This window comes from Gastrolobium bilobum, unplaced genomic scaffold (genome assembly GCF_033153095.1).
Source record: "Gastrolobium bilobum isolate Gb01-03AN ecotype WA unplaced genomic scaffold, APGP_CSIRO_Gbil_v1 utg14646, whole genome shotgun sequence".
Classification (NCBI taxonomy): Eukaryota; Viridiplantae; Streptophyta; class Magnoliopsida; order Fabales; family Fabaceae; genus Gastrolobium; species Gastrolobium bilobum.
The window spans coordinates 150,421-174,272 of NW_026896570.1; the positions used below are offsets into that span (position 1 = coordinate 150,421).

Consider the following 23,852-nt stretch of genomic DNA (forward strand, 5'->3'; position numbering starts at 1 on the left):
GCCTGACTTGGATGATCCTTTGTATTAGGGTGAGAATGATAGGGAAATTTAAGCTCATTAAAGAGGACATCTTTAGAAATATACACTCTACCTTTAGGGTTTAAGCAAATATAGCCTTTATGATTGGTGACAGAGCTAAGGAAAGTACATTTTCGGGAATGAAACTCAAGTTTATGATTGTTGTAGGGAATGGATAAATGAGAAGCATGCATAGTCGAAGATTTTTAAGGACCGATAATCTGAAGTTAAGTTGAGAAGCTTAGTATATGGTATTTGAAAATTTAAGGCTGCTATTGGTAATATATCAACGAGGTAAATTGATGATATAAATGCATAATCCCAGAATTTCATGGGTAGAGAAGCATGAGCTAGCAAGGTTAATCCAATTTCAACAATGTGCCTGTGCTTTCTTTTAACTTCTCCATTTTGGTGATGGGTGCGAGGACAAGCTATTCTATGTTTTATTCCATGGAGGAGATATTGTGTGAAAGGTCTAAACTCCTTTCCCCAGTTTGTTTGTATTGATTTAATTGGGGCTTGGAATTGAGTGGTGATTAATGAACGAAAATATTTAAATGTTTGAGTTGCATTTGATTTCTCTTTTAAAGGATATATCCAAGCAAACCTTGTGTTTGCATCTACAAAAAAGATGTAATATAAATTTCCCAGGGTTGATTTAATTCAAAGGGTGTGTTATAAGCTGTTAAGGATGGGAAGAGGGCAATCCGTTGGCCTTTCCCATGCAACAAGCTGAACAAAAAGTATTGATCGCTTTATTATCAATTGGTATATTACAAGAGGATAGCGCAGATTTAAGACTTTCTTTGTGTGGATGTCCTAAAAAACGTTGAGATATATAAAACCATTAATGTAGCTTCACCTAACAGCTTAAGCTTTTGGGTTGAATTGGTTCTTTACATGGTATCAGAGCCTCGGTGTACCGGGTTCGAACCTCACCGCCCCCCACTTTCTTTCAAGTGGAATTTCTTTGTTCGCACAGGTAGGTGGGCCTGTGCATTGTCCACCCTTCAAGCCCAGTGGGCTCTCGTGTGAGGGGGCGTGTTGAGATATATAAAACCATTAATGTAGCTTCACCTAACAACTTAAGCTTTTGGGTTGAATTGGTTCTTTACAAAAACAATGCCACATTGAGTATGTAGAATATGAAACATTACATGACTTGGAATTACCTATACAATTCTGAACATTATTACAAAGTAAATGAGCAGAATTTGGAGATTTAGTAGATGAAGAAGAATTATGGGAAGATGAGGTTGTGGCACGATTAAAATTTTAATGAAGCTGGATGCCATCAAACTTATACAGTCCACTTGAATCAAGGGCTCCTCTGAGTAGGACTTTGAGAGCCTTGCCATTTTGCAAAGCAATCAATGAGACGAAACTCAAAATATACATAGTTATCCTTTGCAAATTTGCTCACACTAACAAAATTTTTCATAACAGAAGGGACTAACAACAAGTTCTTAAGATATTGTTATGTGTGAGTGTCAAAAGGTGAAATAAATTTAGATGAACTGATAACAGTTACTGTCAAACCTTTGTCAATCCCAATCATTGCTTGTTTTTCCCCAGACAATTGCTGACTGTGCATGAGATTGAGTGGGGTTGCTGTAACATAATGTGTGGCGCCTGAGTCAGGGTACCATTCTAGTGAATGCCATGTCCATACTTGTATAATTGGCAATAGATGTTTGCTCATACCTTCATGACCCCAACTTCTGTTAGTACGACCTCCCATGCGTCCCTTGCCTTTGTTAGAGGAGGTTGAATGATTGAATCCTCCATAACCAAGTTGCAGTTGCTCTGTTCTTGACTCCCCAAAACAACGGCAAACAAAGTATCACCATTACTAGTATTATTCTTCTTCATATGGTCGTGTGCGTGTTGAGCAACATTCACAGTTGCTGATTCGAAAAGCAACACCTCACTTTGCTTTGATAACATCTACTCACAAGTAATCAATGTGATACTTAGATCCTCAATTGAGTATGGGTTCTCATGACCAAGCACTATGGTGATGAATGTATACTTAGACGACAATCCTTCAAGAATCAGTTCAATTCGCTCCTCATCATTCACTGGGTTTTTAATCACTATGAGCAAATCGCATAATCCTTTTATATGAGGGAGATACTCCTTGATAGCCTTTGTTCCTTTCTTGATTGAGCTCAATTCAGATCTTATCTGCCTTGCTCTAAATTTCATCATCCCGTGGAACCGTTTATGTATTTTATCCCAGCCTTCATGTGCTTGCTTCATGCCCAAAATTTCATTGACAATTGACTCTGAGTTTATTGAGTGTAGCCACGACCGTAACATGGAATCCTGTGTTATCCATTCTACACATGCTGGATAGTGCACGCCATTGACGCGATCTTCATCGGATTTGAATTGCAGTGGAATTTTAGGGTTTAGCAGGAAGTGAAGCATCTGGTATGATTTGATGATAGATTCTATGACCTGATTCTAGTACAAGTAATTATCCTCGGTCAACTTCATCGTCACTTGATGATTGAAGACTAAGGGGGGTTTATTTTAAATTTTTTGGTTTCCCTTTTTGGCCCCTATAGCTGCTTGTGTAGACTCCTTTGTTGGATGTGTTTCATCTCCCTTGGTATTTCTTTGTATAGGGGATTATGCATGTTAAATGATTTAACATTCTTTATTGACATGAGATTATTGTTGCTTTTATCAGAAACATCACTTTAAATTATTGACACTACCTTTTCAAATTACTACTTTAATATCTTGACAATTAGATTCTTATATCCCTGTGAACAGAATAATTGGTTCGATTTTTTGGATTCAGCTTCATTTGGTCAAATGATTCCCTTATTTTCAGGCTAAACTTCCCTCTGTTCTGAGAATCTATCGAGATACACTGACTGCTGATATGAAGACTGCTATTAAGACTGCTGTTGCCGAGTTGCTTCCTGTTCTTGCTGCTCGAGGTTCGGAGTCAGAGTTCTTTTCAGGAGACAGAGCAGTAGATGCAGATGGTGAGAGTTTCTTTAGCATAATTGATTATGTTTGACTATCAGAAGATAGACTGTTAACGTATTTTTCTACAATTGTGGTTTTATGTGCACTGTTCTACTTTCTAATGGCAAATAGTGACTCAGGTGGAGGTGCATCACTTGCTAGCAAGTTAAGGAGCCTATCCTCGGATTGCTTTGTACATCTTCTGAGTGCTATTTTCATGATAGTACAGGTAATTTGTACTTGACTGTCCTCCAATAATTTGCATGAGAAGCATTACCAGTACCCACCTCCACGGGAAGCAAAGACCTAAATGTAGCATGTCCATGTGCAAAAACTTCCATAAAAAAATGAGAAGCTTGGATTGCTGTACTGATATCCCAACCATTTTGTTGTAATGACATCTTGGAAGTGATAGTTATGTTGATCTAAAACCTTGATAATTGTTTAGTTTTTTATATTTGTGATGAATATTGTTGAGATATATAGTCCCACATTGGTTATATGGGCAACTAATGTGGAGTTTATAAGACCTTGGGCACTCCCACCCTTTGAGCTAGCTTTTGGGGTGGTGTATCCCAAGGTTCTTTACATGGTATCAGAGCCTCTTGTCCCGGGTTCAAACCTCGCCGCCCCCCAATTTCTTTCCGGTGGAATTTCTTTCTTCGCACAGGTAGGTGGGCCTGTGCATTGTCCACTCTTCAAGCCCAATGGGCTCTCGTGTGAAGGGGCGTGTTGAGATATATTGTCCCACATTGGTTATATGGGCAACTAATGTGGAGTTTATAAGACCTTAGGCACTCCCACCCTTTGAACTAGCTTTTGGGGTGGTGTATCCCAAGGTTATTTACAAATATGAAATCTTGAGTTGATATCAACAAATATGTCACCTGTACATGAATTTGTAAAGAACCTTGGGATACACCACCCCAAAAGCTAGCTAAAAGGGTGGGAGTGCCCAAGACCTTATAAACTCCACATTAGTTGCACATACAACCAATGTGAGACTTTATATCTCAACACGCCCCCTCACACGAGAGCCCATTGGGCTTGAAGGGTGGACAATGCACAGGCCCACCTACCTGTGCGAACAAAGAAATTCACTTGAAAGAAAGTGGGGGGCGGCGAGGATCGAACCCAGGACACGAGGCTCTGATACCATGTAAAGAACCTTGGGATACACCACCCGAAAAGCTAGCTCAAAGGGTGGGAGTGCCCAAGACCTTATAAACTCCACATTAGTTGCACATACAACCAATGTGGGACTTTATATCTCAACAGAATTGAAATACTCTCTTGTTTGGTAATTCTTGTCTTTTTCTTGACGATCTAGTGGTGTTTGCTTAATTCTATAATATTTTCAATCACTTGTAAAATGGTTGTTAGTCCAAAAGACAATTTAGTCATGGTGTGGTTTGCATCTATGAGTGAGTACTGCATGCTCAGGGCTTAAAATTTTCTATAGTTTACTATTTTTAATAGCATTAGATCGTATTGCATGTAGTATACTTTCTGCGACATAGATTTTGTATCTTTGGTGCATTTCACCCTCTTCGTTAATACCTATGCCCCAAGAAAAGAATAATCAATTGTTATGACAGCTTATTACTGGGATGTTACAAATTAAATATTTTTTCCATGGGAGACAGTGTTGGCTGCATTTCATGTCCAAGCTCTGGTATTATCTGTTAAGGGTTACATATAGGTTAATGGGATTTAGTTATACATTGGCTTGTAACTTCATCAGTTGTTTTAAGAGTGATGTAATAAGATTTTTTTCCTATTAGTGATTGCAGGCACATTTAGTGCGGGCTGCTGAAGTGAAGAAGGCCAATGAATGGATTTTGAGCAACTGTGATGGTCATTATGCTGCTGATTCAGTTGCTGCTGCAATTGCTCATGGTGCTGCAGCTGCTGAAATATCCCACGAAAGTGAGATTCATGGTACTACAATTTTGCCATATTCGCCGCAAAGAAATGCTGCCAAGAGTCCTTCTTTTCAGGGAAAAGCAATTGATGCTGTGAGCTCCTCAAACATGTCAAAAAATTTCAGGTTAAATCTAGGCTCTTAGTTCTGAATTCTGATAGTCTTGTTTGAGAAAGCTTTTTCCAGATTCTATTTGGTGTTTAGATTGAGAAAAGTAATTTGCGATTGGAGCTGATTTTTTCTTGTAGTTATCCTTTTTTGGTCCTAGTAAAATGATAACTGCTATTGTGAAATTCAGGAGCACCTGGACTTAATAATTCAGTATGAAATAGAAATATTAAGTTGAGAGAAATTGTTGTCTGGTGCCACCAGGGTTGGATTTGTAATTTTTAACTATGTTTAAATGAGCAGATTCATGTAGTGATGATTTCCTAGAATTTGTAAACATTTGTATTGTGATGAGATTTTTCAAAACAATTTATTCTCCCCCTTTTGAAGTTTGATTGTTCATTGAATGGTGACAAAGGCGATATAATGAAGCTTTGAGAGGAAGGGGGCTATACCTTTCAAGATTTCATTTTTGTGGGAATTCTTTTTAATCATTTGAACACTATTTATTACTCAAGAACCAATTATCCTTGTAAAGAATTAATTTAACCCAAAAGTTTAAGCTAATGGTTAAGGCCACATTAATGGTTCTATATGATACTTCTCTAATATGCCCCCTCACACAAGAGCCAATTAGAGTTGAAGGGTGGATAATGCAAAAATCCACCTACCTATACTAAGAAACTCCACAATATTTTATTATTTATTAATAAAATGGGAGCGGTGAGGATCGAATTTGTGACCATTTGATCATAGAGGATATGATATTATGTAAAGAACTGTTAGAGAAATATAAAACCATTAGTGTAGTCTCATCCAACAGCTTAAACATTTAGGTTAAAATAATTTTTTACATGATATCAGAGCCAACATAACTATGTGGGCATGAGTTCGATCCTCACCGCCTCCATTCTATTAATAAAATATAATTAAATATTGTGGAGTTTGTTAGCATAGATAGGCTAGGCAGGATGCATTATCAACCCTTCAAGTCTAATAGGCTCTCTTGTGGGGGGAGCTTGCTAGATAAATATAAAAACATTAATGTAGCCTCATTCAATAGTTTAAGCTTTTGGGTTGAATTGGTTCTTTAGGTGAATACCACATTAACAGTTCTATATTATACTTCTCTAATAATTCTAAAAGCTTAAGCTATTAGGTGAAGGTACATGAATAGTTTTGTATCTGTAACAGTATAGAATTATCTTTTCATTGGAGAATATCTGCTACAAAATACAAAATGAAGAAAAAAATGAGGTAGAATGAAAAAAAAAAGTTCTTGAAAATGAATAATAACCTGTACTTTTTTCCCTTTAAGATTTGAGTGGTAATCACTTGTGGCTGTGGCACATGCATCAGTTGGAGAATCTCTTTCACAGTTGGTGTAAAACTATCCATAGTTTGCTTGTTAAAGTTTTCCTTTCCATTTTCAGTTTCTTATGAAAGATTGTAGCTGACACTTTTTAAAGGTTTACTTCCTTTATTTGCTTGTGAAAGTTGTGAAGCAGGCATTATAAATTTATTGCTACATTTAATATGGAGTAATTTGTTTTACTATGCAAGAACAATAACTTTCATCCCCTTAACAATGTTAAATCAGTATGCATGCTGATGCTACCCTCAAATGTTTTATCTTATCTTATTTTGTCAGTCAGTAGTCATTTTGCTGTCTTAGAGCAAGTTACTTTTGTGTTTTACTTGCTGTCCAATTTGTTTGATGTTCTCAAAGAATCTGGTCCTAAACAGAGCTGATGTATTGCGAGAAAACGCAGAAGCTGTCTTTGCAGCATGTGATGCTGCTCATGGAAGATGGGCAAAGCTTCTTGGGGTCCGCGCTGTTCTCCATCCTAGGTTGAAATTGCAGGAGTTTCTAACCATATACAACATCACCCAGGAGTTTATTACTGCTACGGAAAAAGTACATATTTTCATGTTGATTTAAAGCTAACATTACAAATTATGTGGTTTTTATTCAATTATTCATTTCCCATGTTTAAATTAACAGATCGGTGGAAGATTGGGATACAGCATCCGTGGGACACTGCAGTCACAGGCCAAGGCTTTTGTTGATTTTCAGCATGAATCTCGGGTAAGTTTGGTGGTCCTTTATGTGGTATTTATCATAAAATTGTTGTACAGCTGTGTTAATAGCTTTTGCTTTGCTTTTAGATGGCAAAAATTAAGGCAGTGCTTGACCAGGAAACATGGGTGGAGATAGATGTTCCTGATGAATTTCAATCCATTATCAATTTGCTTTTTTCATCTGATGCATTGACTTCTGAGAATCTTAATGGCTCTGAGGATGATATTTCAACGAGATACAATGATGCGGTGACTAACAATAATGTTCTGCCGATGGCAGACACTGGACAGCCAAATGCTGAACAGCAAGTTGAGCAAAATAATTCCATTGAAGCATCTATGAATAGTGTGATGGAACCAAATATAGCTCACAATAAGATTTCAACCGCACAGAGTAACAGTACTGAGAAAGACCATAAAAAATCTGTGTCTCAGTCTCTTTTCTACAAAGGTGTAGGTTATCACATGGTTAACTGGTTAGTTATCTGAATTCAATTTCATTCTTTTTATTTTTTTCATTATGTGCACCTTCTGTTCCTTCTGTTTTCCATTTTCACATCTCTCTCTCTCTCTCTCTCTCTCTCTCTCTCTAAGACTCTCTGTGAATAAGATTATGTATGTAAACTTGATTATTTTATAACAATATTATAATATAATGCATGTTGTTAGTCATAATTTGAAGTTGCCAATTTGTTAGGTAAACTTGTCTTTTTATGATTTTTTTTTAATGATCTTTTTGTTTTGGCTGTCAGCTTGTGAATGCTTTTAAAGTACCTTGATTTGTCTTGTTTGCTTCTAGTGGCATAATTTTGCTGAAGATGTTGTCAGAGTACATTGATATGAACAACCTTTTGCCAACACTATCTTCCGAAGTTGTTCACCGTGTAGTAGAGATCTTGAAGTTTTTCAACACTAGAACATGTCAGCTTGTGCTTGGGGCTGGTGCTATGCAGGTACTACTATTATTGTTCTCTGAACTGTTGGTGCCTTTTGATGTATAAACTATGTTCATGTGTGCATATATACCTATATGTGGCTGTTAGACCAGTGTCAATTGATCGTCATTCTATATATAGGGCAAGGTCTTTTTTAATGGTTTCACCAAAAGTTTTTAGGTCTTTATCTACCTCTTTCAATTCAATTCAACTATCTTACATTTGATTAACATTTTTCACTGAAGCCCCTATTGTATATGGCCGTTCATTCACCTCAACATTCTCATTTCCGATATACTTTTTTTTTGCTGTTGTTGGCACTTCACCGCCCAACATTCAGTGCCATAGAACACCACTGGTATTTTAGCCAAGTCTTATGTTGGGTTCTATTTGCGAGGTATGGGACTTGGAGTCCCACACTGGTTGTATGGGTAACTAATGTGGGGGTTTATAAAGCCTTGGGAACTCCTACCCTTTGAGTTGGCTATTGGGGTGGTGCATCCCAAGGTCTCATCAAATGGTATCAGTGCATCTGTAAAGAACCTTGGGATATACCACCCCAAAAGCTAGCTCAAAGGGTGGGAGTGTCCAAAGCCTTATAAACTCCACATTGGTTGCTCATACAACCAATGTGAGACTATATATCTCAACACGCCCCCTCACACGAGAGCTTATTGGGCTTGAAGAATGGAAGATGCAACAGGCCCAGCCTACCTGTGCTAAGAAAGTCTACAAGAGAAAGTGGGGGGCCGCGAGACTCTGATACCATGTAAAGAACCTTGGGATACACCACCCCAAAAGCTAGCTCAAGGGGTGGGAGTGTCCAAGACCTTATAAACTCCACATTAGTTGCACATACAACCAATGTAGGACTATATATCTCAACACGCCCCCTCACACGAGAGCCCTTTGGGCTTGAAGCGTGGACAATGCAACAGGCCTAACCTACCCGTGCTAAGAAACTCCACAAGAGAAAGTGGGAGATGGCGAGGCTCTGATACCATTTAAAGAACCTTGGGATACACCACCCCAAAACCTTGTTGAGATATATAAAACCATTAATGTAGCCTCACCTAACACTTTAAGGTTTTGGGTTGAATTGGTTCTTTACATGGTATCAGAGCCTCCGTGTACCAGGTTCGTTCCTCACCGCCCCCCACTTTCTTTCAAGTGGAATTTCTTTGTTCGCACAGGTAGGTGGGCCTGTGCATTGTCCACTCTTCAAGCCCAGTGGGCTCTCGTGTGAAGGGACGTGTTGAGATATATAAAACCATTAATGTAGCCTCACCCAACAACTTAAGCTTTTGGGTTGAATTGGTTCTTTACAGCATCCATCACGTGGAGTTGTGCGTGGGGGCACGCACTAGGGAAGCGTGGTGGAATGTTGGGTTCTATTTGCAAGGTATGGGACTTGGAGTCCCACACTGGTTGTATGGGCAACTAATTTGGGTTTATAAGGTCTTGGGCACTCCCACCCATTGAGCTAACTTTTGGGATGGTGCATCCCAAGGTCTCATCAAATTGATAAGTATATCATGTATATGGTTATAAAACTATAAGTTGTTAAGACACCTGAATACAACAACACCTACGGTGTCAGCTACATGAATTCTGGTGCCATTGTATTAGATCCAGTATCAAAGATTCATGAAGCTTGATGTAACTCAAATCCTTCTCAATAGCCTTACACCATGTTCGGTCAAACAGTTACGAGGGGTCGTGGTTGTTGTCTTATCTGCCCAAACCAGCTTAAATGAACTTCATTGTTTCCTCAGTACTACTATTATCCATCTTGGTATATCCAATCATCCATTGCAACATCCTCATGTTTATGACCTTCATTTGTTCATTGTGTGCAAGCACATAATTGCATCAGGATTCCCCCTCTCAATCTGGCTGGAGCTAGCTAAAATTTGATGAACTTGTTGTTAAGAATTGAATTTATGTATTAATTGAGTCTAGCTTAGGGAGCCTATACTTGAATCTTTCAGTTTGTGTACTCTCCTGCACAGTGGAAAAACCACAAGATAATGCTGGATTCTAAAACTTTTGGGTTTCTCATTTTGGATATTATTTCATCTAAGTGAATGCTTTTTTTCCCAACTTTGCTGAACTATCTTCAATCCCATTTCAATTTACTTAAAGCTCTGTCATTTTTGTGGCTTCTAATTTTTCTTTAGTTGTGTGTAGGTGTCTGGTTTGAAGTCCATCACTTCTAAACACCTGGCGTTGGCAAGCCAAGTCATTAGTTTTATACATGCTATCATTCCCGGTACAATTGTACACACCTAAATAAAGTTTTTAATGTAAATTTATTGGTTTGACATGAGCTTATGACATTGTTTTTACGTGGTCTTAAACTATAACAACGTTTTTCATTTCCGGTATAAGAAATTCGGCAGATTCTTTTTCTCAAAGTACCAGAGACTAGAAAAGCTTTACTGCTTTTAGAGATTGATCGAGTTGCTCAGGTACGTACTTTTTTCTTATTAAACTTTTCTGCTTTTCATAGAGGGGGATTTATTATATGTTGCATTTTTGAACAAGTTTCATTGTTGGAAGTATGATATTTCTTTCTTTTTGCTGCTTATTAATGATGAAAAATCATGGGTAATCAATTCCTCATCTAGGATGAAAGTTTACTTATAGTTGAATATGTGGATAGAAAATTCCATGTAATCACCATTCCACTGATTCCCTATTTTTTTCTTTTGGATAGAAAAAGAAATATTGATAATGAGGAAGGGAAAAAGGTAGAGGATATGACTTGCATGGGAAATTATATTTGTAACAACTTGTTTGAGTTTTTAATATGAAGGTCAATAGTTCATATTTGCAGCCTTTGTCCAAATATTGGGTTTAACAAAATGTTTAGGAACAGGAACAAGGATAAGCAAGGAACCCTGAGTGTGTTACTCTTATATCATCTTGATGGTTTCTTTTCCAAAACTTAATTCCACTGATTTCTTCTTGTTTAAAGTTCTTAGTTTTTGTCATCAATGGAAGTCAACCCTGTCTGCCGTCAATTGTGATGACTTTTAGTTGTTTCCTTAATTAATCCCTTTGCTTCCCTTACCAACTTTATGTTCTTCTGCTTCTTGCTATCATTAACCTAACACATGCCCCATCTATAAGGTTTCTCTGTTAAGATGTCTGATATTCATCTTTCTAATTCACAACTGCATGCGCTGGAGGCATTTTCCTTGAATGTCCAAACATATTTATGAAACTGTAGTTGTTTAGATTTTGCCATAGGTGGTGATCTCTTGGGCTTCCTATTCTTTTAGTTTCTCTTGTTTTTGAGGATACCAGTTGTTTCTCCGTGGTTTTATTTCTCTTTCTTTTTCCTCCAATAAAATTTGTCTTATTTTATATTACAGAATCATAAAAAAAATTCGGTTTCATTTGGTTTGCAAGAAAACTTTCAAGAATGTTTTATTTTATAACATTGATTTATCATTGTATTTTTCCATTCCAGGATTATAAAGTCCACAGAGATGAAATACATACTAAATTAGTTCAGATAATGCGAGAAAGATTACTAGTCCATTTACGGGGTTTGCCTCAAATTGTTGAGAGTTGGAATAGACCTGAGGATGCTGACCCCCAGCCTAGTCAATTTGCTCGTTCCCTTACGAAGGTAAATAATTATGTAAATGATTAGTGTGCTTACTCAGTGTTTGATATCCTTTCTCTCTTTATCATCATATGGCTTTTAGTTACTCTTCACACCTGAAGCTTTTTCATATTTTATGTGTGTGTGTAATTATGTAAATGATTAGTGTGCTTACTCAGTGTTTGATATCCTTTCTCTCTTTATCATCATATGGCTTTTAGTTACTCTTCACACCTGAAGCTTTTTCATTTTGTGTGTGTTATTTTTCTTTAACTTGTTCTTGCTTTTATATGGGTCAATCGACTATTGAACCTAACTAGTTTGGGATAAAAATGATGTTGATGTTGATAGTTTCTGTCAGTTACCTCTTGTTCTTGTTATTTGCAACTCTATTTTCCTTGTTAGTTGTCACAGATTATTAATGTCTACTTGCATATCTGCATGTGGTTGTAAATCAGTTCTCTGTTAAATTATTTGGATGTCTTATGGGTCTTGCTGTCAGAAATACCTGCTCTTAGTGATGGACTAGGCTCTTGAGAAACACTCCTTCCTCAGGCTTCACTTTTGGAAGGTGATATTATTAGTTTTTATTACTTAAATAAAAGACCAACTCTATCTATTTGGTGGAATCCCAATATTGGTTTTATTTATACAACAGGCCATAAAACCAGTAGTGCTGAATGGCTTTGGAGAAAATGTAAATGAGAACACAAAAAGACCCTGACTATTTTTTATGGAGTGTACAGGTAAAAGGAAAACAATGTGATAGAGTCCCAAACACAGATTACAGTAATTTAACAGAAATAGGAAGTAAATTGTATTCAGCTCTCTAATCAACAAAGTCAGAGGAAAATATATGAGGAAATTACAAAGAAATTTGCAGAAACAGAAAGACAAGATACCATGCTTCCGAGAGGCATGTCTCTTCTTACTCTTTTTTAATTCTTCTACTTGGTTTCTTTTCCCACTCCCCTTTCCTTCCAATTCCCTTTTATCCCTCTCTTGCCACTATCAGCGGTTGTAACCTCTCTCCTCTCCAAGCGCAAGTCACACTTGGCTTGTCTAGGGGTCTAATCCTCTACTTCCCTTCTTATAATTCACCCTATTAATGGGCGGTTTCCTAACAGAATGATATAATGATCATTATGTTCTTGTGTTGATATCTTTTAAATATGGGATGACTTTGTCTTATAAATAAATAATAGACCCCTCAGGATTGTTGAAGGTTGGCCATCAACATAGGTATTCTCCTCAAATGAACTTGGACTCTCAATTATTCTGGAGTTTTTCTCTGAAGCTTTTATTTGGTGTACGATTCAAACTCCCCTATTCTTAGAATTTAGCTCTCACTGCTGCATTTTGGAAGTTGAAGGCGCCCCTTGATGTGAAAGCTTTTATTTTGACTATGATGGCACTTTATCTTATTATCACAAATTATTTGGTAAGTTGTGGAGGCCGCATAAGTGTTTTATGGTTTGGGGGTGTGGAGACAAAAACCAGTCATTTTTACTTGGTTGTTTTGCAGTATATGCTCTTCTGGTACTTATTGCGAATCATTTGGTTTGCTTAGAAATTTGGGGTTATCCTTTCTGTAGGTTGAGGGCGAATCTTGGAGCAGCGGTAAGGTTGCTTCTTATTACCAGAAGGTCACGGTTTCGAATATGGAAAACAGCCTCTTTGCAAACATGCAAAGATAAGGCTGGGTATAATTGACCCTTACCTTTACCCTCAGAAGTTGGGGAATCTTGTGTAGTGGGATTTTCCTTTTATCCTTTCTGTAGGTTATTAAAGTGTTGGGAGTTGAGTTTTTGCGAAAATATGCTGATACGAATCTTGGGAGAATCTCACCCCAAAAGCAAGCTCGTAAGGTAGGAGAGTCCAAAGTTCATATAAACCCCACACTAGAACCTTATGTTTCTGATGTGGGACTTATACCTCGCAATAGGATCGTAACATTCGACCACTATTCGCAGACCTGTTTCCTCTGCGGGCTGGCTTTGCGCTAGTCTTTTACTAGCCCTGAGCGAACACTGCAATGCCAGTGTCACCAACTGCGCCGTATTGCAACTGGGAGACATAGTGGAAGTCTCTGATACCAATTGATACAAACCTTGGTAGAACCTCATCCCAAAAGCTAGCTCCTAAGGTAGGAGAGCCCGAAGTCTGTATAAACCTCACACCTGAACTTTATATTTCTGATGTGGGACTCAAGTCCCATACCTTACAATATGATCATAGCACGTGCATTGTTATGTTGGAGTGTGGTGTATTTGGCTTGAGCGTAATGCAGCAGATTTTAATAAAATTTCTTAGTTGTAGAAATAGTCACTCTATTATCTTCTTTGCGGGTTTTCGTCTATTAGATTTGTAGAGGGATAGAATAGATGAACAAAAAAGTGATGCAAAATAATATCTATGATACTCTTTTTGATGGTTGTGCCGCTCAAGCTTAAAGGAAATTTTTACCAAAGCCACAAGACCAGCACTGCTTTATGGTACTGAATGTTGGGCGGAAAGGTGAAAACAAGAGCATAAGTTGGGTGTTGCAAAGATGAGAATGTTGTGATGGATGAATGTACGTACAAAAATAGATAAGATCAGCAATGAATGTATTAGAGAAAGTAGGAATAGTACCTATTGAGGAAAAGATAGTAGTAGAATCATGCCTAAGATGGTTTATTCATGTCAGAAGAAAACCAATAGAAACGCTAGTAAGAAGAGTTAATCAAATGGAGGATACCCCAATAATCCTGAGAAAAAAAAACTCTCAAGTGAAATTATGAAAAAGGACTTAGATCTAAATGACATATTTGAAGACTCGGTGTTTGACAAAACAGAAAGGTGTTGTTCGATCTACATAACCAAACCCACCTAGTGGGATGAGGCTTTTTGTTGTTGTTTGTTGTACTCTTTCTGATGGTTACATGGAGGGTCTAATGGGTTGTGCAGTTGGGTTTTTGTTAATTCCTTATTGCAGTTGAAGTCTCTGTTATTCTGTTTGAATTTCAAGCTAGGTACTGGTTGGTGCTTGGAATTGGGCTTAAATTGCACCTTGGAATTGACATTGGGCCTAGCAATTCTAAATTTCATTTTTGGTGTTCCTTTTTAGAATTACAATTCTCATTCCTCATAACAATCTCAAGAAATTAAAACAAAAAAAAACTAAATAAAGCTGGCCCTTCTTAATTCTTAATTTAAACCCAAAAAAATCTAATTCCCAGAAGCAAGTATTAAGATGTGCTTTACAGCCCACACATCTGATGTAAGAAGTCTGCCGTCTTACATGTGATACTGACGACAATCACTTCTGATGTCAGTGCCAGCACCACCATTGCCATACTGACACCACTGTATCCACTATCATTGTTGTCAATGGCATATGGCAGCCAATGCGAGCAAAATCCCTGAAGCCACCGCGTTACCATGGCAATTGGAGATGGATCTGGTGTGGTGAACCCTTTGTTAAAGTAGGGCAAGCATTTTTTTCCCAAAAGAGTGAATCATGTGAATGGTGAAATAACAATGTGTCCCTGAAACTTACACGAGGTCTCAAACCCATCCGTAAAAGATTAACTATTTCCTCAATTGTAAAAAATGGTTTACTAGAATAGTTGGGTCCTTAAAAACAAAATTCTTTTTAAGTAAATAAATAAATTGGGTTCAAAGTACACGTGACTGTAAAGTCCTAGGAAAAAATTATGATGTTGCAGCTGAATGGTGTAATATTTTGCTGATGTAGCAGTCAAGTAATGTTAATGACTTGACATTTCTGTGTAGTTATGAATCCAATTGAAAAGTAAGAAGTTCTTGCAGATCCAAATGAAACCATTTTTTCATAGACCCATATGAATCATGTAATTTCCAAGACCGAGAGTGCAGTTTAGCCAAATTGTTAACAGTTAAAACACGCATAATAAATAGTAGATAAATTACTTGATTCGTTTGGGTGCTCATTGAATTTAATGAGGCTTAAGTGAGTGACAGTTTTAATAAGAATGGAGCAATAAGAGTCCTTTGACTTTTGTTGCCAGTTCATAATGGAAGTTAGAAAACAGAGATTATATGAAGATAAAGAGGATGATGATTACATGAGCGAGGATTTGAGCCAATCTGTGATGATTTCAGGTCTGGAATCCTTCAATGGATCTACATGGGCTGAAAGCCACAGGTCCATTGTTGAGGGTGAAAATTGGTGTGTTGGAGTGTTTTGTTCTCTACCATGTTGCTTTTTCTTAATCAGAGTTCGCTGAGGTAAGGACATAAATGCTCTTAAAAATCACAAGCCCTTTGGTTGGAGATGAGGAAGGGAAAAGTGAGTACACGGGAGTCACACATAACACTTTTTGGAGTCTGCCATCTTAATTGGCGGCAGCCATTGATAACAGTGAATTGCTGTACCCTACACCACTACCCCATGCTCATCATAACTGCTTCAAGTTTTTTTTTTTTTTTTTTTTTTTATGTTTTATTTTGAAGGGAATCTGAATATAAATGTACTTGGGTTCTGACATTTGCTATTTATGTGTAAACCTTTTGTTCCATTTTGCTTGAATTTTAAAATTCGCTGATTGCATGTGTGAGTGAGTCTGCTGAACTTAAAGACATTTAGAAAGATAAATATGGAATATATAGCTAACTTGATGTGTTTCTAGGTTCTATGTTGATATATTTGATGGGGTGGGTGGTTTGAAATTGAGTGTCATTTTTTTGCTCTACTCGCATACACCTCCCGTCCCCCAAGGCAATCTTATAATTGGAACTTATTTTGTTATTTTGTTGTTAGGAAGTTGGATACCTTCAACGTGTTCTTTCTCGAACTTTAAATGAAGACGACGTTCAAGCAATTTTCAGGTAAGAATATCACAAATCTTCATGTTTTCTGTATTCTTATATTCTGATGAAAGAGTATAATCAAGAGTACCAAACAGAGTGCGTGGTAATTGTTTTTTATGCTGGTGTAACACTCCCAAATTTCTAATAATTTCTATAAATATTTTTGTAATAAAGAAATTTCCAAAATTTACATTTAATTATTTATTAAAACTATAAATATTGCAGAAGCTAATCTAAAATTATTTGGGAAAATATTACAGCTGCAGCTGTATAGGGACAAGTGCAAGGCTAACTTTATTGCATTCATAAATATTAAAATAAAATCAGAGACTGACATTTATACATAAAATTTAGGGCTAGCTATAAATTCTGAATCGTTATCCTCACTGCCTACTGCTAGCCTCATCCTTTGTAACATGTTCACTGAAAATCTGTTCCCCAAATGATCATTGCAGCCATACAAACACAAATACAAACAGTTAGCAAAGCTGGTAATCCAAATCCAACCCACAAAAGATATAACTCATAATATTCACATCAAGTATCAATTCATTATTAATCATATTAATCTTTATTTAGTCCATTTAGTGGGAAGAGAATCGTGGTAGACCTGGGAAACCCTGTTGCCAGCCCACGTATAATCAAAATTGGCCATATCAAAATGTCAAATCCTAGTATGTACACCTTTTCCCAAAGTTGCTACTAGTACCCCGAGAAACCCTGTTGCCAGATACCACTTTGGGAAGAACGGAAAACATCATTGTCACATCATGTAATATCGAAGGTAAAAAGCCCAAAGGTTGTGTTCATCACTTTTAGGAGGTACCATCCCAAAAGCTATCTTCCCACAATCATTCATTACAATTACACAAAATCTATTCAATCTTATAACAATTATCATAATTGAAAAATTTCCTCAAATTAATTTAATCAAGAGTATAATTTTAATTGTCCAAGAATATCGAAATTTTAATTATCCAATCATAGCATAATTTTTCAAATCATAATCCAAATATTCAATATTTAGTAAGGTCCAAATCATATCATCATTCAAACATCTATTAAAATGAAACTCAAATCCAATCATATCAATATTCATAATTCAATCATATCAATCAAATAATCCAATTATTTCTATTTATTATCATTAAAGGGTTAAAATTTAATTTAAATAATTATATTTAATTCAATTATTAATACCAAAATAATTATATAATTTATCCTATTAATTTCTAAAGTTTAAAAAAATTTAATTTAAATACCCTAAGGATTACATATTTCAAATGAAACCATCCTAAAATTTTCTAGGGATTAGGATTACCTGGTCTCCGTGTTTAATTGACTTCTAGAAGAAAAAACAATTTGGGAAGAGAAGCATGGTTGGTAGCCAAAGAAGAATAATAATAAAATAAAAATTTGAAATAAGAAGAAAGAGAATAAGAGGAGAAGATGAGAAGAGGAGAGAAGAAATGGAGAGGATTGGAAATGATTTGGTTTAGTTAGGTTAGACCTCTATTTATAGATTAGGTTTTGGGCTCAAGATATGGGCTTTGTAGAATTTATTTCCTTTTATTGGCTAGGATGTCTTTGACTCATTGATGATTCATCTTATCTAATCAAATAAGATATGTTGACTTATGATTGACTCATTCTCGTCCATCATATAAAGTCTGCTGACTCATCCTAATCCTATACATTTAATGTTATAATATGCGTATGGATAATTACTATTGGTTATCACAATTTATCATTAACATAATTTGATTATTACCAAAATAATTATTCACATTACTAATCAAATAATAACATTATATGCATAGGGATAATTACTATTATTATGTTTTATTACTATTGGTTATCATAGTTTATCATCAACATAATTTAATTATTACTAAAATAATTATTCATATTACTAATCAAATAATAACATTAAATGCATAAATTACTATATACACAACAATATAGTATTATAATAACATTAAATATATAAATTATTAGATATGACCAATCAATTAATAATTCAAATAATTAGTATCACAATTTATCATTAGTCCTAATACTACTAATTTATAAATTATTATTATTATTAATTGATTATTATTGGGGTAGGATATACTTACCACCAAAAAAGTTTACCACTCTTATAACCAATTTAATCACCGTTGGTTTTCGTCAATCTAACGATTATAATTTATTAGAAATTAATAAGTGTGACAAAATAAATGTTATTAATTTTCAATAAATTATAACCATTAGATTGACGGAAATCAATGGTGATTAAATTGGTTGTAAGAGTGGTAAACATTTTTTGTGGTAAGTGGATCCATTCCCATTATTATTATACATTACTATTTTTCCTGGGGTGTTACAGCTGGGATGATTATTGTTAGAATATATTAGATGTGATTAGATATGATTAGATGTGATTAAATATGATTAGATGTGATTAGATATGGTTATCACAATTTTGTATTAGGTCTGGGCCTTTCACTTAAGCCCATTAGGGTCTCTATATATTGTAACTCTCTGAATTAGATCAATACACAACATATTATTTTATATTCAAGTTGGTATCAAAGCTCTTTGTTCTGGGAATTTTTCGCTTCCGCTAAAACCCTAAACCCACTGCTTAGGCGTTCTCGCCTTCCTCTAACGTCGTGCGTCCCTCCGGCTTAGTTCTACACTGTTCACACGGTTTTTTTTTTAAAAAAAAAAAATTACTGTTCATCTCGTCCGTACAGTCCATACAGTTTACTGTTCACCGTCCGTACAGCTTACTGTTCATTGTTGGTACAGGCTGCGCTATTCACCGTCCGTACAATTTCACTGTCCACTGCGTCCGCACCGTTACTGTTCACCGTCCGTAAAAAAAAAAAAAAAAAATTCTTCTATTTCAGATTTGGTCATCTCCTATATAATATTATGGCAGCAAATGATTCTGATCATTCGGAGGTCAATTCTCAACCTCCTCCTGTCAAAAATTCTCCCAATATCATCTCTACCAATGTTGGGTCCATTACCTCTTCAAAATTGAAGGGTTCTGTTAATTACAAGAATTGGGCCACCTCTCTTGCTGCGAATATAGCTCAGCAGTCAGACAATGCATCATTTGGTTCAGTTTCTCTCTCACTTGCAGACTATGCTGCACTCCAAACTCTTCTCAAGAAGGCTTCTCCTCAGTCTCAGCCCTTCGCTCCATATACTGGTAATCCCGTTGCTTGTGTTTCTCAATCTACATCACTTGCACTTCGAAAATCCTTATATGGTCTCAAGCAGTCTCCTCGAGCATGGTTCAGTAGCTTCAGTTCTGCTGTTCAGGCGTTTGGCTTAATTCGCAGTAAAGCTGACCATTCTGTATTTTATAGGATTACATCTCCTGACAAGTGCATCTATTTGTTAGTCTATGTTGACGACATCATTCTCACCGGAAGTGATCAAGAAGGAATTCGTCAGTTAAAACAGCATTTATTCAGTGCATTTCAAACAAAGGACCTTGGGAAGCTGCGTTACTTCTTAGGAATTGAGGTGGCGCAATCTAGACAGGGCATTTCTATTTGTCAAAGGAAGTATGCCTTGGATATCTTAGAAGAAACTGGTATGTTGGGGAGTAAACCAGTTGATACACCCATGGATCCTAATGTCAAGTTATTGCCCGGACAGGGGGAGCCGTTGTCTGATCCTGGACGTTATCGGAGGCTAATTGGGAAGCTCAATTATCTTATTGTGACTAGGCCAGATATTTCTTTTGCTGTTAGTACGGCTAGTCAGTTCCTTGATTCCCCTTGTGATTCACATTGGGATGCTGCTGTGAGGATCCTCCGATACATCAAAGGAGCACCAAGAAAAGGTTTGTTGTATTCGGATCAGGGAAATACAAAAATTTGTGGTTATTCAGATGCTGATTGGGCAGGATCACCCTCGGACAGGCGCTCTACTTTCGGTTATTGTGTCTTCTTTGGAGGAAACTTAATTTCGTGGAAGAGCAAGAAACAACCTGTTGTTGCTCGATCTAGTGCAGAAGCTGAGTATCGTGCAATGGCAAATACTACCTGTGAGTTAATCTGGTTAAAACAGTTGATTCAGGAGCTTCATCGTTGTGAACAGAAACAACCCATGACACTCATCTGTGATAATCAAGCTGCACTACATATATCCTCTAATCCTGTATTTCATGAGAGGACCAAACATATAGAGATTGATTGTCACTTCATTCGAGAAAAGATTCAGTCAGGAGAAATCAAGACAGCGTTTGTCAACTCTTCTGATCAACTAGCGGATGTCTTCACTAAAGCTCTTAGAGGTCCTCAGGTTGAATACATTTGTAACAAGCTTGGTGCTCACAATATATACGCACCAGCTTGAGGGGGAGTGTTAGAATATATTAGATGTGATTAGATATGATTAGATGTGATTAGATATTGTTAGAATATTAGATATGATATGATTAGATATGATTGGATTCTGTTTTATTCGTAAATATTCTGACTGTATTAGGATTAGGTTTGGGCCTTACACTGTATTAGGATTAGGTTTGGGCCTTACACTTAAGCCCATTAGGGTCTCTATATTTGTAACTCCCTGACACAGATTAATACACAACGTATTCTTTTACATTTAACTTGGTACCAGAGCTATTTCGTTCTGGGAACCCTCGCTTCCGCTTAGAATCTTGTTCTTCGCTTTAAAACCTAAGCCCACTGCTTAGGAGTCATCTTTTCTTTGTCGTGCGTCCTTCCGGCAAGACATCAAGGACTGTAAGTCCTCTCCAGGCATCTTCTGCACGTGTCCACATCCCCAAACAGTCACCGGAGCCACCATCAGCCACCGTTCAGGCTGCCGGAGTACTTTTCTGGCGATTTTTCAGTCTGGAATGAACGCGAACAGCACCCTCTCCTCCCGGCGACCTGCTCTGTGGAAGTCCGGCCACCATCGGAGTTGTCACGCGCTCTCACGCGCCTCCAGTCTTCTCTGCGCGTGGGCTTCACGCGCCACCTTCTGCCGGCGCGTGAGCACTATTCCGGCGGCTTTTTCCGGCCGGTCTTGGACAGAGAAGCTCATCTTCTCCTCCTCTTTCTGGATCTGTGGTTGGTTCTTTGTGGGTCTGACTTTTTGTGCGCACCTCTTCTTGATTGGTGATCAGGTTCGTTTCTCTTTATTCGGTTTATATCTTTGTGATTTAATACTATGGCAGCAAACTCTCTTATTCATTCGGAGGTCAAGTCTCCATCTCCTCCTGTGAGAAATTCTCCCAATATCATCTCTACCAATATTGGGTCCATTACCTCTTCAAAATTGAAGGGATCTGTTAATTACAAGAACTAGGCCACCTCTGTTCGAGTTTGGTTCTTTGGACAAGGATATGGGAACCATCTCACGACTAAGTCTACTGATGTCCCTAAGGAGGACAAGTCTGATTGGGAAAAGATTGACAACCAGCTTCTGAGTATCCTCTGGCAATCCATTGATCCGATCGTCTTGGATATCTTTTATTCCTTTCAAACTTGCACTGAAGTATGGGAGGAAGCAAAAAACCTCTACACTAATGATGTTCAGCAACTCTATTTCATCATCTCCCAGTTTATGGAATTGAGCAAATCATCCGACATTCAGAAGGAGACATATATTGGCAAGAGTCGCTCTTTGATGCAGGCATATTTGGATATGCTGCCTTACCCTATTGATGCTACTGCATATCGGAAACAGGTGGAACGTCTCTTTATGGTTGCCACACTTTCTGGCCTTCCCGAAGAATATGATAATGTTCGTGATACTATCTTGACTAGTGGGGAGCCTGATCTATCCATGACGTATCAGCGTCTTCTGAATTTGAATAAGAAATCTGCTCCTGCATCGTCTTCTGCTGTTGATTCTTCTGCTCTAGTTTCTCGTACTGATTTTCGCGAGAATATTGGAGGTGGACGTGGTCGTGGTAGAGGCCCAGAAGGGCGTGGCCCAGGAGGACGTGGCCCATGAGGCCGTGGCCCAGGAGGCCGAGGAGGTCCAGTCGGACGTGGTCAGCGACCTCGTTGTCATTACTGTCAGCAACTTGGTCATTATGAGGAACGCTGCTACACAAAGTATGCTCACATGCGACCTTCTTTTGCTGCTAATATAGCTCAATCGGATACTGCTACAAATGGTACAGTCTCTCTCTCCTCTGAAGAATATGTAGCATTCCAGGCCCTTCTCAGGAAGTCCTCTCCTCAATCTCAGGCCTCCGCTTCAGAAACTGGTAATCTTGTTGCTTGTGTTTCTCATTCTGCATCACTTGGTCCTTGGATATTTGACTCAGGTGCTACTGATCACCTCTGTGGTAATAAGGAACTATTTTCTTCCCTTTCATATTCTGAAAATTTACCCTCTTTTACTCTTGCTGATGGAATTAAGGCCCCCGTTCATGGGATTGGACAAATTTGTCCAACCTCCTCATTGACCTTGACATTTGTCTATTACATTCCTCACATCCCTTATAACTTAATATCTGTTAGAAAATTGATCAATTCTCTTAATTGTATTGTCACATTCTCAAACCAATCTGTTTCCGTGCAGGACCCGGGTACGGGGAAAATGATTGGAGTGAGCCGTGAGTCACAGGGTCTGTTCTACCTTGATGTGTCGAGTCCTTCAGTTGCTTGTTCTCTCACAGAATCTCCACAACTCATCCACAGTCGTCTTGGGCATCCTAGTCTTGCGAAATTGCAGAAGATGGTTCCTCTTTTATCCGGTCTTCAAACTTTAGATTGTCAGTCATGTCAGCAAGGAAAGCACATCCGCTCCTCCTTTGCTAATCGTGTCAATAAGCGAGCTGATGCTCCTTTTTCAATTATTCATTCAGATGTTTGGGGTCCTAGTGGAAGTGTGTCTGTTTTAGGGTTTCGGTATTTTGTTACCTTTATTGATGATTTCTCCCATTGTACTTGGATTTATTTAATGAAAAACCGTTCTGAGTTGTTTTCTATTTATCAAAGGTTTTCTGCTGAAATTCATACTCAATTTGGTGCTTCTATTCGTATTTTACGTAGTGATAATGCTAAGGAATATGTTTCTGTTGACTTTTCTCATTTCTTAGCCACACATGGTACTTTACACCAAACCACTTGTCCTCACACTCCACAACAAAATGGAGTAGCTGAACGTAAGAATAGACATCTCATTGAGATTGCGAGGACTCTTCTTATTCACATGCATGTTCCTCTTCACTTCTGGGCTGATGCAGTCCTTGCTTCTTGCTTTCTCATCAACCGCATGCCTTCATCTGTGCTTAATAATGATATTCCTCATAACTTATTGTTTCCGGATGTTCCTCTCTTTCCTCTATCCCCACATGTTTTTGGTTGTACCTGTTTTGTTC

At 37.5% G+C, this 23,852-nt stretch overlaps 1 protein-coding gene across 2 annotated transcripts in view; it reads left to right on the forward strand.

Annotated features, from left to right (window-relative positions):
- Nucleotides 1-23,852, forward strand: part of LOC133300634 (vacuolar protein sorting-associated protein 54, chloroplastic) — a 46,024-nt gene that overhangs the window by 14,784 nt on the left and 7,388 nt on the right. Inside the window, exons 6-16 of one of the 2 annotated variants that reach the window (XM_061500210.1) lie at nt 2,864-3,020; nt 3,144-3,232; nt 4,797-5,053; nt 6,782-6,953; nt 7,041-7,124; nt 7,205-7,593; nt 7,917-8,070; nt 10,243-10,324; nt 10,444-10,523; nt 11,531-11,692; nt 16,452-16,519. In XM_061500210.1, coding sequence (XP_061356194.1) covers nt 2,864-3,020; nt 3,144-3,232; nt 4,797-5,053; nt 6,782-6,953; nt 7,041-7,124; nt 7,205-7,593; nt 7,917-8,070; nt 10,243-10,324; nt 10,444-10,523; nt 11,531-11,692; nt 16,452-16,519 — 1,694 coding nt within the window. Of the gene's footprint in view, nt 1-2,863; nt 3,021-3,143; nt 3,233-4,796; nt 5,054-6,781; nt 6,954-7,040; nt 7,125-7,204; nt 7,594-7,916; nt 8,071-10,232; nt 10,325-10,443; nt 10,525-11,530; nt 11,693-16,451; nt 16,520-23,852 lie in introns of those variants that run through there. The other variant, XM_061500211.1, reaches the window with a different exon arrangement.